General features: G+C 37.5%; 1 protein-coding gene across 1 annotated transcript in view; it reads left to right on the top strand.

Moving 5' to 3' along the window:
• HPGD (15-hydroxyprostaglandin dehydrogenase) overlaps positions 1–12,182 on the top strand; it is a 35,808-nt gene extending 23,626 nt beyond the window's left edge. The window contains exons 5-7 of the mRNA XM_065907878.1: positions 4,156–4,232; positions 7,343–7,506; positions 10,442–12,182. Coding sequence (XP_065763950.1) covers positions 4,156–4,232; positions 7,343–7,506; positions 10,442–10,580 — 380 coding nt within the window. The 3' untranslated portion in view covers positions 10,581–12,182. The remainder of the gene's footprint in view (positions 1–4,155; positions 4,233–7,342; positions 7,507–10,441) is intronic.

The raw sequence follows: 12,182 nt of genomic DNA, 5'->3' as shown, positions 1-12,182 counted from the left end.
GGAGCTGCAACCATAGAGCTCACGCACCTAGATCCAATGTTCTGCAACAAGAGGAGATACTGCAGTGAGAAGCCTGTGCACTAGATGGTAGCCCCCACTCTCTGAGTCTAGAGAAAGCCCACACAGCAAGGAAGACCCAGGACAGCCAAAAATAAATAAACAAATAAATAAAATTATTTAAAAAGGCAGAGAGGGCCAAGGTCAGTTCTTGGGTCCTCCAGCCTATTCCTGGGTCTGGTTGAGGAGGAGGAGGAGCTGCTAGCAAGCGTGAGGTGGAAGGACACCAGAGACAGGAGGAAAGTGTTTCAAGGAGAGCTTAATTCACTGTGTTGGTTGCTGCTGAGGAAAGTGTCCAGCAAGACTAAGGTTTAGCCTTAGCAGACATAGGTCACTGGCAACCTCCACAAGATCTGTTTGACTGGACTGGTCAGATGAAAGCCTGGTTAGGGTGAACAATGGAGCAATGCAGAGGTAGCTGGAGAAAGAGATGAAGCCAAGAGGGCTACTATTTTTATTTTTTTAAGTTTGATTTTTTGTTGTTGTTGTTCATCATGGATTTTTTGGCACCAGTTTTTTCTTTTTATTTACTTTTTGGGTGACAGCTACAATTTTAGATGAGAGATTTTAAGACTTGTTAATATCTTAAAGAAAAGTGATTCTCTTTTGATTCTGCACTTGATAAAAGTAACCAATGTAGCCTTCTTAAAGTATTTCCATCTTTAATTTCTATGACACGATGCTTAAACTTGTTTTCTTCCTACTTTCACTGGTTCATCCTCCTCTACCACCGAGGGCTTCCATGTATGGTTGTGCAGGTTATAAACTACAGGAACTCTGTGGGGCACAATTTCTATAAACTACCATGTGAGTGGTGATCCCAGAGTCATATTGGACACACCCTGAACAATTCTCTGTGCTGACCCTTATTTCTAGCCTCAGAACAGATTTTTATCTGAAGCATGTGGAAACCATATATAAGTATATGTTAGTACTATGAGTCTAAGGTCAGTAATAGAGTATGGCTAACCAATACTGAAGTTGACTGCAACTGCAACAGAAATAATGTTTATACTTGGGTCATGAGACCCAAGAGGAAATGTTGGATTTCTGAAACATTTCAACCTCAGTTAAAGTCATTGTCAAAAAAAAAAAAACAAAAACACTTTTCTCTCTCCCTCTAGCCCTCCTTTCCAAAGCAGCAAACTGAGGGAGAGAGAGCAAATGTCTACATTGAAAGTCAGTTGGAAAGTTGGGGGCAAAACCCTGTAGGACTTTTAGCTGTTCAAAATGTAAGAAGCAATAGCTAAAATCTGCATGTAGTAGGGAGATAAAGAAAAACTATTTAATTAAGTTAACTACAACTTGCCTAAATAAAATAATTGAAAAATAGAATTTTCTTTCTTTTATCATCCTCCAAACTGAATATATGTATCAAAAGAGCAAGATACATCCAATTGATAGGTATATCCTTACAGTGTAATACTATTCAGAAAAAGAAAGAATGAGAAATGAGCTATTGATAGACATTACAACATGGGATGAATCCCATAAGAATTATCCTGAAAGAATCCAGGTAGAAAAGTTTATGTTGTGTGCTTATATTTATATAAACTTCTAAAAGAGGCAAACTAATCTATAGTGACACAGAACAGATCAGTGGTGGCTTAGAGGGGAGGAGAAGGCAGAAGGAAGGAATGACAGAGCACGCACAAGGAAACTTTGGGGGATGTTTGTGTCCATATCTTGATTGTGGTCATGATTTCGTGGGTGTTGACGTACGTCAAAACTTATCAAACCACACACTTTAAATATGTGCAGTTTATTTTATGCCAGTTATACCACCAAGCTGTAAAAATATCTTAAAAGGATGTTTGGTTTTAAAATGTCTGAAAAGGATTCATGCAGCCTTTGATCTAATACCAGAAAGTGAAAGCAGAGTAAGAGGAAACATTTTGCAGGATCACAGTGAAAATATCACTGGAATGCTAGGAGCGCCACTTTGCACAAGACCAAGCGCCACTTTAAATACAGACAAATTCTGATTGCATCTCCAATATACCTTTAAAGGAAAATGCGTTTTGCAGCTTGCTTCTTAGAAGCAACACAGCAGTATTAGATCTCCTTCACTGCTGTGACACTTTGAACCAGTTTGGGTTCAGAAGTTGAGTGCTCTCACATATATAACAGAAATTCACCCCACCTTCATCTTTGACAACATCTGTGATCAGCGTCCTTCTGAGTTTTGTGGCTGTCAACTAGCTCATCTCTGATTCAGGTTCACTCTGCATTTTCTGCTGTCTGTGAACACCACCTACAACCACTGCCTTGACCTCATAAACATTGAAGGAGACGGTAAAACAGTAACTAACTTACAAGAACAAGAAGCAGCAGTGTCTGACTGTGCCTGTTTATTTGCTTTATCTTGATCTCTTAATACACCTGTATACCTAATTCATCTGTGAAAGAATCATGAATTCTTGTTGACTGACACTGAAGACCTTAATTAACTTGCACATGTTACTGAACAAAAACAAAATGAAAAGGAGAAGCACATGTTCCATGCTTTGAGATCACTGGGTGGATGCCCTCTGTGTGATCTCCCATCCCAGGGATTTAAACTGCTCTTGAGCAAACATACTTCATAAATTGAGACCTGGCAGGCACCCAGGAAGTGGTTAAGGTTCGCTGAACTTTGGCGTAACCAGCTCATGATCAGTAGTGTTCTGGGACTAGTTAGCTGGGTGGAGGTGAGCACATCTCAGCAGAATCATTTAGTAGTATTAGCATGATATTTGATAGTAATAACATTATAGTAATCAGGGATTGCTGCTTCCTGATTTGGAGAAGGCACAAATTTTAAAAATGATAGAGCACATTGACTTAGGAAGTTAAAAGCCAAGATGGAAAAACGGCTGTAATTAAAAGTTTCACTGTTGATTGAGATAGAGAATTGACAATTAGGAGAAATAAAAGTGAACTTATTTACAAAACAGAAACAGACTCACAGACATAGAGCACGAACTTTAGGTTGCTGAGGGGAAGGATGGGAGAAGGAATAGTTAGGGAGTTTGTGATGGACATGTACATACTGCTATATTTGAAATGGATAACCAACAAGGACCTACTGTCTCTCCCCAAAACCCCTCTCATCCAGGGGAGTTTGGGGAAGAGCAGATACATGTAGATGTATGGCTGAGACCCTTCACTGTTCTGAAACTATCACAATATTGTTAATTGGCTATACTCCCATAAAACAAAAAAACTTTTTTCAAAAAAAATCAGCTTGGTAGTACAAATATCTACAGTAAAGTTTGTTTTTCTTGTTTCGTTTCTTTGGCTGGGAGGTGCTATTGGGCTGGGAGGTAGGAGAGAAAAGATACTATATATGCTACAATACTGCCTTTTCCTGGACTGTGAATTTAATCATATATTTGAACAGTTGCTATTGCATGTCTATGGAAAATTAAGCCAATTGTAAAATTGCTTGAATTCTGTTGTTGAGTATGTAATTATGAAAGGAAATAAATTAGGATCAAGCATTTTTGTTTCTGGTTTTCTTTTCCTAAGTCATGGAACGAGAAGATCTAGGCATCTGCTACAGATCAGAATCAAAAGAAGTTAAAATTTTAATTTTCTTCAACACTTAGAGGCATTTTTCAGGGCAGTTCAGGGCAGAGGAATGCTGACCAACTTAAAATGAAGACAAATAATACTCTCCAAATCCTGCTTAAGCTATTTAAATTCCTTCAGCCTTAAAAAATGTAGAATATACACTTTTTAAAATCCAGGCTTAAAAACTGAAAATTAGATAGTAACTTACTGGTTTTCAAGATGATTCTTTTGGTGTTTTAGATAAGGTCAACTTTTCTTGACTTTGTCAAGGAAGCAGATAAACTTTTATATCACCCTTGCCTGTATCCCTAGGCTGTAACTTACCAACTATAAAGTCAGAACAATAGAGCAGAGGTCATGCTAGAAATATACGATGCTAGGACTAGTGAGTTTTGCAAAGTTGTCCAGTGATGACCTTAGAGTATTTTCTAAGATCAATCTTAAAATGGAACAGGCACAGATTATTTATTTTCATAGCAACTGTTGGGGTTTGTCTGCTTTTTTAAAGTAAAATTGTTTTTGGTTTTTATTTGTCTGTTTCAGGGCTCATGCCTGTTGCACAGCAGCCTGTTTATTGTGCTTCAAAACATGGCATAGTTGGATTCACACGCTCGGCGGCGGTGAGAGCACAGCCACAATCTCTCTCTCTCTCTTTCTGTGCAAATGTGACAGATGAGCTCTATAAAGTAGAGGGGAACAGAGTTAAAATTCAGTACATTTAGGGACTTCCTTAGTGGTCCAGTTTTTGAGATTCCTCACCTCCAATGCAGGGGACATGGGTTCAATCTTTGGTCAAGGAACTAAGATCACACATGCTGCATGGTATGACCAAAACACAAACAAAAAAAAGACAGAAAAAGTAAACAGTGCAGGTAGAGTGCATTGTATGTTTACATTTTTATGAAAAAAAAAAAAGCCAAAATTTGCTTTAAAATTTTTAGATACATTTCGATTAAAGATAGAAAAATAAATTATACTTCAGAGTCGTTGTTCAGTCACTAAGCCGTGTCTGACTCTTTGTGATCCCATGGACTGCAGCATGCCAGACTTCCTTGGCCTTTCACTATTTCCCAGAGTTTGCTCAAATTAATGTCCATTGAGTTGGTGATGCTCGCTAACCACCTCATCCTTATTTATTATTAAAAATAGTTTCCGGGTAACATAAAGGACCAACTATAGAGTAGATTATGTTAACATGAAGTAGATTCTAAACACAGGTTACTGAAAAAATCCTTAAGGATTAAAAAAGCAAAAAACCTTTATTTTTGAAATTGACTCCAAATTAAAAAATCATTAACTATAGACTTCCTTAAATGCTCCATGCATTACTTATCCTGAAGATATGGTAAAAATGAGTCAGAGCCTGGAGGATGGAGGAAGGGGTGAGGCTAGCTTTTACCTGGCAGCATTGTCAAGGATTCTGTCTCCATAGAGATCTAGGGTAAATGTGTGCGGAGCTTAAAAAAATAATTTAACTGTAACTGACCACATGCGTTGATAGTATGATGTACCTTTTTATAATAACTGAAAAAAAAAAAGTACAGCTTAAGTGGAGCCTGATGAACAAGGGTAAAGGAGAATGATGTTTGACCGGAGGTATAAGCAAGAACCACACCAAAGGCGACTTACCGGTCAAGGTCAAGAACTTGGACTTTATTCTAAGTATAGCTGTCATTGGGTCTTTTCTGCACAGGAGTGGCAAAATTATATTTCCATGTGAAGAGGACCATTCTTGCTACTATTTAGAGAATGTATGGGAATTCCCTGATGATCCTGTGGTTATGACTCTGCACTCTCACTGCCAGGGGCGAGGGTTCAGTCCCTGGTCAGGGAACTAAGATCCCACAAGCCGTGTGGTGCTGCCAAAAAACAAAACAAAGAAAATGTATGAGAGAGGACATAAGTAGAAGACAAAAGAGCAGTTGGGAGATCTCTGCAGTGGTTACTCTGGTTGAGACGGAGAGAGGGGCCTGATGAAGAGGAAATCATTAATAGCAAGAAATGATTGGCATAGAGAAAGCAGACGGTGAATAGTAAATATTCAGTCAAAAAGGAAAATAAGCAGCTGTCACACTCTTAATCAAAACTGATTGGAAATTTTAATTTAACTTGCAAAGTCTTAATCTTTAAATCAACTTTTAATGAACACATAACATTATTTCAAAACAAAGTGCATTCATGCGTGCACGCTAAATTATTTCATTGGTGTCAGACTCTTTGCCACTGTAGCCCGCCAGTCTCCTCTGTCCATGGGATTCTCCAGACAGGAATACTGGAGTGGGTTGCTATGCCTTCCTACAGGGGATCTTCCCGACACAGGGATTAAACCCATGTCTCCTGCAGCTCCTGCATTGCAGGTAGATCCTTTACTGCTGAGCCACCAGGGAAGCAAAGTAAATCAAAGCAAAGACCAGAAATGTTGTGTTTACAGTTACAAGACTGGAACTTGTACAGTTGATGCTCATTATTTGTTAGTTATGTTCTGTAAAATCACTTGCAAACACTGAATTAGAGGATACTGAACTATTACTTCTAAGGGAAATTTGGGGTTAAGTTCCTGCAAGCCTCTGGTCACAATGTCCTGTTCGACCAATCCACACGCTGCATAGTTTTAAGTATATTTCTATTTAAAGACACCTTATTTAATATGTACTGTGTGTAATAAGTATTGTGTTATTAATAGATGGCCAATAGCTTTTATACCTCATGCCTGAAGGAAGCTCCTCTAATGTAAGTATTTTCTCCCATAAGGCACATTGCAACCTTCTTGCATTTAGAAATACTAGACAGCACTTCAGCACTATGCCTTGAGGGCATTTCAAATAGTAACATAACCAACAAAAAGCACAAAGATGAGAAAAACCTGGGCAAGTACCCTGAAAAGTATGCTTGTTTATGGTAGAGGAGCTGAAACAAGAAAGCAGAGCATCATTTTGTTTGACCTTAGTCCACATCAGGCAACTCAAATTTCTGATTACTCTGTGTTTGTCCACAGATAACCTTGAAGCACTATGAGTATTGATTTTAGCAAGGAAGAAAAAGGAATCTACAAACAACTGACTTACATTTTGTTTTACAAATAGTTCAAATAAAATCTATAGGTTGAAAATTAAGTCAAAAGATGTTAGTCTGAAAATACTTAAAATTGTCTTCCAGATAGTGCCAATTACTAAATGTCTTTAGAATAATCAAAGTCCTAAAATTTTCCACTAAAAGTATTTTTAAGTAAGTAAGAATACTTTAATACAACCCGTTTCAAAGAAAGCTTAGGATGTCAATTCTAAAGCCTTAGCTTATTTTTTATTTATTTTAAACTTTTTGTGTGTGTGGTGGGGTACAGCTGATTAGCAACATTGTGGTAGTTTCAGGTGGACAGTGAATGGGTTCAGTCATACATATACATCTTTCCACCTAAGCCTTAGCTTCTTACCTTCAGCTTCCTGCAATGTTGAGTAGGTAAGAATACTTTAGATAATCAAGTATTTTCAGAAGTGCTCAATACTGAATTTTTTAGAAAGTAATCAAGTGAGGCTTTTGGAATTAGTTTACCACTTTAGTTATGTATTCTTTTACTTTCTGCCATCAGTCAGCCTTACCATAGCTATCTTTATAGAGCTAGAAGGATAGCTGTTGGTTTTCACATCAGAGTCTTCTAAGTAGCTTTAATTATCAGTTTCCCATACATGATACATTTACAAAACTCCTGAAACCTTCTACTTCCAATTGACAGATGGCTGCTAATCTCATGAACAGTGGTGTGAGACTGAACGCAATTTGCCCAGGCTTTGTTGATACACCCATCCTCAAATCCATTGAAAAAGAAGAAAACATGGGGAAATATATAGAATACATGGGTCCTATCAAGGATATGATGAAATACTATGGAATTTTGGAGTAAGTAAAGCTATACCTATCTTGCTTTAATATGACAAAGCAAAGGGCTATCTAGATATAAACAATCAAAACGGAAAAATATTAGCTTTTACATCTGAGAAACTCATGCGAGCTTCAGAGTTTTGGTTTGGCAAAATCTCTGCGAAAAACTTTTTTCTGGGTTTCTGAATAGCCTCTATTTATATATCATGAATTTTATTTTTAGATGTAGAGAATGAATTATTAATACCTTTAGCCATAAGGAAGTACTTTTTTAAAAGGTGATGTTTAATTGTCTTTGGAAGAAGTGCCTAAATTTCAGTTACGTTCAGTTCAGTCGCTCAGTCGTGTCTGACTCTGTGACCCCATGAATCGCAGCACGTCAGGCCTCCCTGTCCATCACCAACTCCCGGAGTTTACTCGAACTCAGGTCCATCGAGTCAGTGATGCCATCCAGCCATCTCATCCTCTGTCATCCCCTTCTCCTCCTGCCCCCAATTCCTCCCAGCACCAGGGTCTTTTCCAATGAGTCAACTCTTCACATGAGGTGGCCAAAGTATTGGAGTTTCAGCTTCAGCATCAGTCCTTCCAATGAACACCCAGGACTGATCTTCAGGATGGACTGGTTGGATCTCCTTGCAGTCCAAGGGACTCTCAAGAGTCTTCTCCAACACCACAGTTCAAAAGCATCAATTTTTCGGTGCGCAACTTTCTTCACAGTCCAACTCTCACATCCATACATGACCACTGGAAAAACCATAGCCTTGACTAGCTGGACCTTTGTTGGCAAAGTAATGTCTCTGCTTTTTAATATGCTATCTAGGTTGGTCATAACTTTTCTTCCAAGGAGTAAGCATCTTTTAATTTCATGGCTGCAGTCACCATCTGCAGTGATTTTGGAGCCCCTCCAAAAAAGTCTGACACTGTTTCCGCTGTCTCCCCATCTATTTCCCATGAGGTGATGGGACCAGATGCCATTCATCTTTTCTGAATGTTGAGCTTTAAGCCAACTTTTTCACTCTCCTCTTTCACTTTCATCAAGAGGCTTTTTAGTTCCTCTTCACTTTCTGACATAAGGGTGGTGTCATCTGCATATCTGAGGTTATTGATATTTCTCCTGGCAATCTTGATTCCAGCTTGTGCTTCTTCCAGCCCAGCGTTTCTCATGATGTACTCTGCACATAAGTTAAATAAATTTGGAACCAGTCTGTTGTTCCATGTCCAGTTCTAACTGTTGCTTCCTGACCTGCATACAGGTTTCTCAAGCCTAAATTCCAAGAAATATTTAAATATACCCTTCATGACATTTCATGTGGCCCTCTAACTTCAACCACTTTGCTAACCATGTCTGAGTTAGAGCAGTCGACATTTCACAGGATGGAGTCATCGGTATCAAATCCTAACTCCACCACCGACCACAGACTTATCCGTCAACCTCTGGGTACCTCAATCTTCTCAAATGTAGAATGGGAGTGATAGTATAACAAGCTTACAGGACTTTGAAAAGTCTACAAACAAGTTGATAAATGGAAGGTACTTAAAACAGCAGCAGATAAATAATAGATATTCAATAAATGTTGGCTATAATTCTTTCTCCTTCTAAAATTCTTCTTCCTTCTACAATTCGGCCTCCTGAGGAAATCTGGACACAGGTCAAGAAGCAACAGTTAGAACTGGACATGGAACAACAGACTGGTTCCAAATAAGGAAAGGAGTATGTTAAGGCTGTATATTGTCACCCTGCTTGTTTAACTTATATGCAGAGTACGTCATGCAAAATGCCAGTCTGGATGAAGCACAAGCTGGAATGAAGATTACTAGTGGAAACATCAATAACCTCAGATATGCAATGACACTAACATTATGGCAGAAAAGGAAGAAGAACTAAAGAGCCTCTTGATGAAAGTGAAAGAGGAGGGTGAAAAAGTTGGCTTAAAACTCAACTTTCAGAACACTAAGATCATGGCATCCAGTCTCATCACTTCATGGTAAATTGATGGAGAGACAACGGAAACAGTGATAGACTTTATTTTTTTGGGCTCCAAAATCACTGCAGATGATGATTGCAGCCATGAAATTAAAAGACGCTTGCTCCTTGTAAAAAGACCTATGACCAACCTAGACAGCATATTGAAAAGCAGAGACATTACTTTGCCAACAAAGGTCCATCTAATCAAAGTTATGGTTTTTCCAGTAGTCATATATGGATGTGAGACTTGGACTATAAAGAAAGCTGAGCACTGAAGAATTGATGTTTTTGAACTGTGGTGTTGGAGAAGACTCTTGAGAGTCCCTTGGACTGCAAGGAGATCCAACCAGTCTATTCTAAAGGAAATCAGTCCTGAATATTCATTGGAAGGACTGATGCTGAAACTGAAACTCCAATACTTGGACCACTTGATGTGAAGAACTGACTCATTTGAAAAGACCCTGATGCTGGGAAAGATTGAAGGTGGGAGAAGAAGGGGACGACAGAGGGTGGGATGGTTGCGTGGCATCACTGACTCGATGGACACGAGTTTGAGCAGGCTCTGGGAGTTGGTGATGAACAGGGAAGCCTGGCATACTGCAGTCCGTGGGACGGCAAGAGTCAGACACGACTGAGTGACTAAACTGACAATTCTTTACATTTCTACTCTAAGAACATTTCTGATAGGTCTAAACTCTGCTGATAGGCTAAAGGTGGGAAAATAATCATTTACTCAATGTAAATAATAAGGATAAATTTATTAATCCTTCCTATCAAAATAACAGAAGGTTAGGTGTGGACATCTACAGCAAATTTATAATTCAGTGAATATCTCATTGAATTAAAAACTCAGGTAGCAGTGCTGCATAACATACATTTCCCTATTATTTGTTAAAGGTAATAGATACTTCAAAAGTAACTCAAAGTGATGTGACAATTATGCCTTATTCTTTAATTTTAAAATATTGATTTTCCCTTTATATTTAGCCCTTCAATGATTGCCAATGGATTAATAACACTCATTGAGGACGATGCTTTGAATGGTGCTATTATGAAGATCACAACTTCTAAGGGAATTCATTTTCAAGATTATGACACAACCCCATTTCACACGAAAATGCAGTGAACATCTTATATGTCAGCTTTAACTGAAAATAAGCACAAATGACATACTCCATCTTCTATTGAATATAGCTTTTTAAGTGAAATGTTACTGTTTTAAGCCTTCCTTTCTTGCATGTGATGTTCATTTTCTCTAAATGATTAGTTAAGTATATAGACTTTTAAAAATGAGGAACTATCAAAAATATGACATGGACCAAAGCTAGGTTTTGATCTTTATAATCTAAACAAGGGATATTCCAGGAATATTCTGCCTTTCAGAAGATATATTTAAATTTGTGATTCATAAATGTTAATTTCTTCAGAACTTCATTTTAAAAGAGATACTTGGATTGTTATTTAATTCAAAGCAGATGTAAAAAGCTCATTTTGTCTCTATGTTCACACTTTTAAAGAAGGAAGCTACCTACAATGGCAAATATTTAGTAACAATAACTTTTACTTATGCACCATCTTTCAGCTGACTATTTTAGCTCTTTGAGAACATGGCATATTTAGGGCCCAGTAGGTAAGGAGTAAATGACTGTATGAATATATCCTAAATAAAAAATCTAATGTATGGAAAAATGACAAAAAATAACGACTGAGGTGTTGATCTACAGTTGACCCTTCCATCTGGTGAAAACATCTTTTCCTCTGTGCTTGCTTTAAAAATTTTGACTCCAAAAATCTCAGGAATGAAACTTTAAAAGCTATAGCAAATAAGCATAGTTAGTACTCCTAAAATGTTGTATTAAAGACACACTTGTTAAGAAAGAAATACAAATGTAATTTTTTTTCAGATTCCTTCTTTATTTGTGACAATTTCAAAAATGCCTGCTTTTCAGTAAAACTTTTTTTTTTTCTAGTCTTCATGAGTGTTCTAATCTTCATTCAGAGTTCTATGTATAGATGTAGAGAAGAAACCAATTGTGACAGCCTCAACTGAAGATGTTTTTGTGTTTTCAAAGCCATAATAGCAAGAGGTAAAAATAACTGTGTGTTTTGTCATTTTCCCTGTCAGGTATTTTAAGACAGGATCATTAAATGCACCTGCTTTGGATAATGCTATTTGCAAGCAATAATTAATGCTAATAATAATGACATGCAAGATTTCCAAATCAGTCATTTTCTTGTAGAAATATTGAAAAGTACCTCATTCTGCCTGCTAGCTCCTAAGCTCCCAGGTGGGAGCAAAATCCATCTATGTGAGGTTAGTATGGATTTCTTAGAGATATTGGTGAATTGTCAGATATGACTCTGTTTTAATTCTGCCATAGACATCTATTACCTTCACTTTTAAGGAGTGGATTGAATATGAGGAACTGTTGTCTAGATGTCCAGATATTTGAAAAACACCAAGAAGTGAACATCAGTGAAAATCTAAGAAAAGTTAAGTTGTATAATTAGGCACAAGTGTGTTCATAATTTGTGCCGGTAACAAACCAGTTAGTGATGTAGGTATGAGGAATATCATTTATTTTACTCTGTCTTCCACTGTAATGCTCAAAGCTATAGCTTAAGCTTTTAATTTATGGAGAAGTCTTTGTACTGTGGCCTTCACTATACATTGTACTTTGAATTATTGTTTTTAAATCAATAAACTATGCAGACATTTAAACCCAAA

Source organism: Muntiacus reevesi, chromosome 17 (genome assembly GCF_963930625.1).
Source record: "Muntiacus reevesi chromosome 17, mMunRee1.1, whole genome shotgun sequence".
NCBI lineage: Eukaryota > Metazoa > Chordata > Mammalia > Artiodactyla > Cervidae > Muntiacus > Muntiacus reevesi.
The sequence above is the reverse complement of the archived record's forward strand: the minus strand, read 5'-3'. Positions and strand labels throughout refer to the sequence as shown.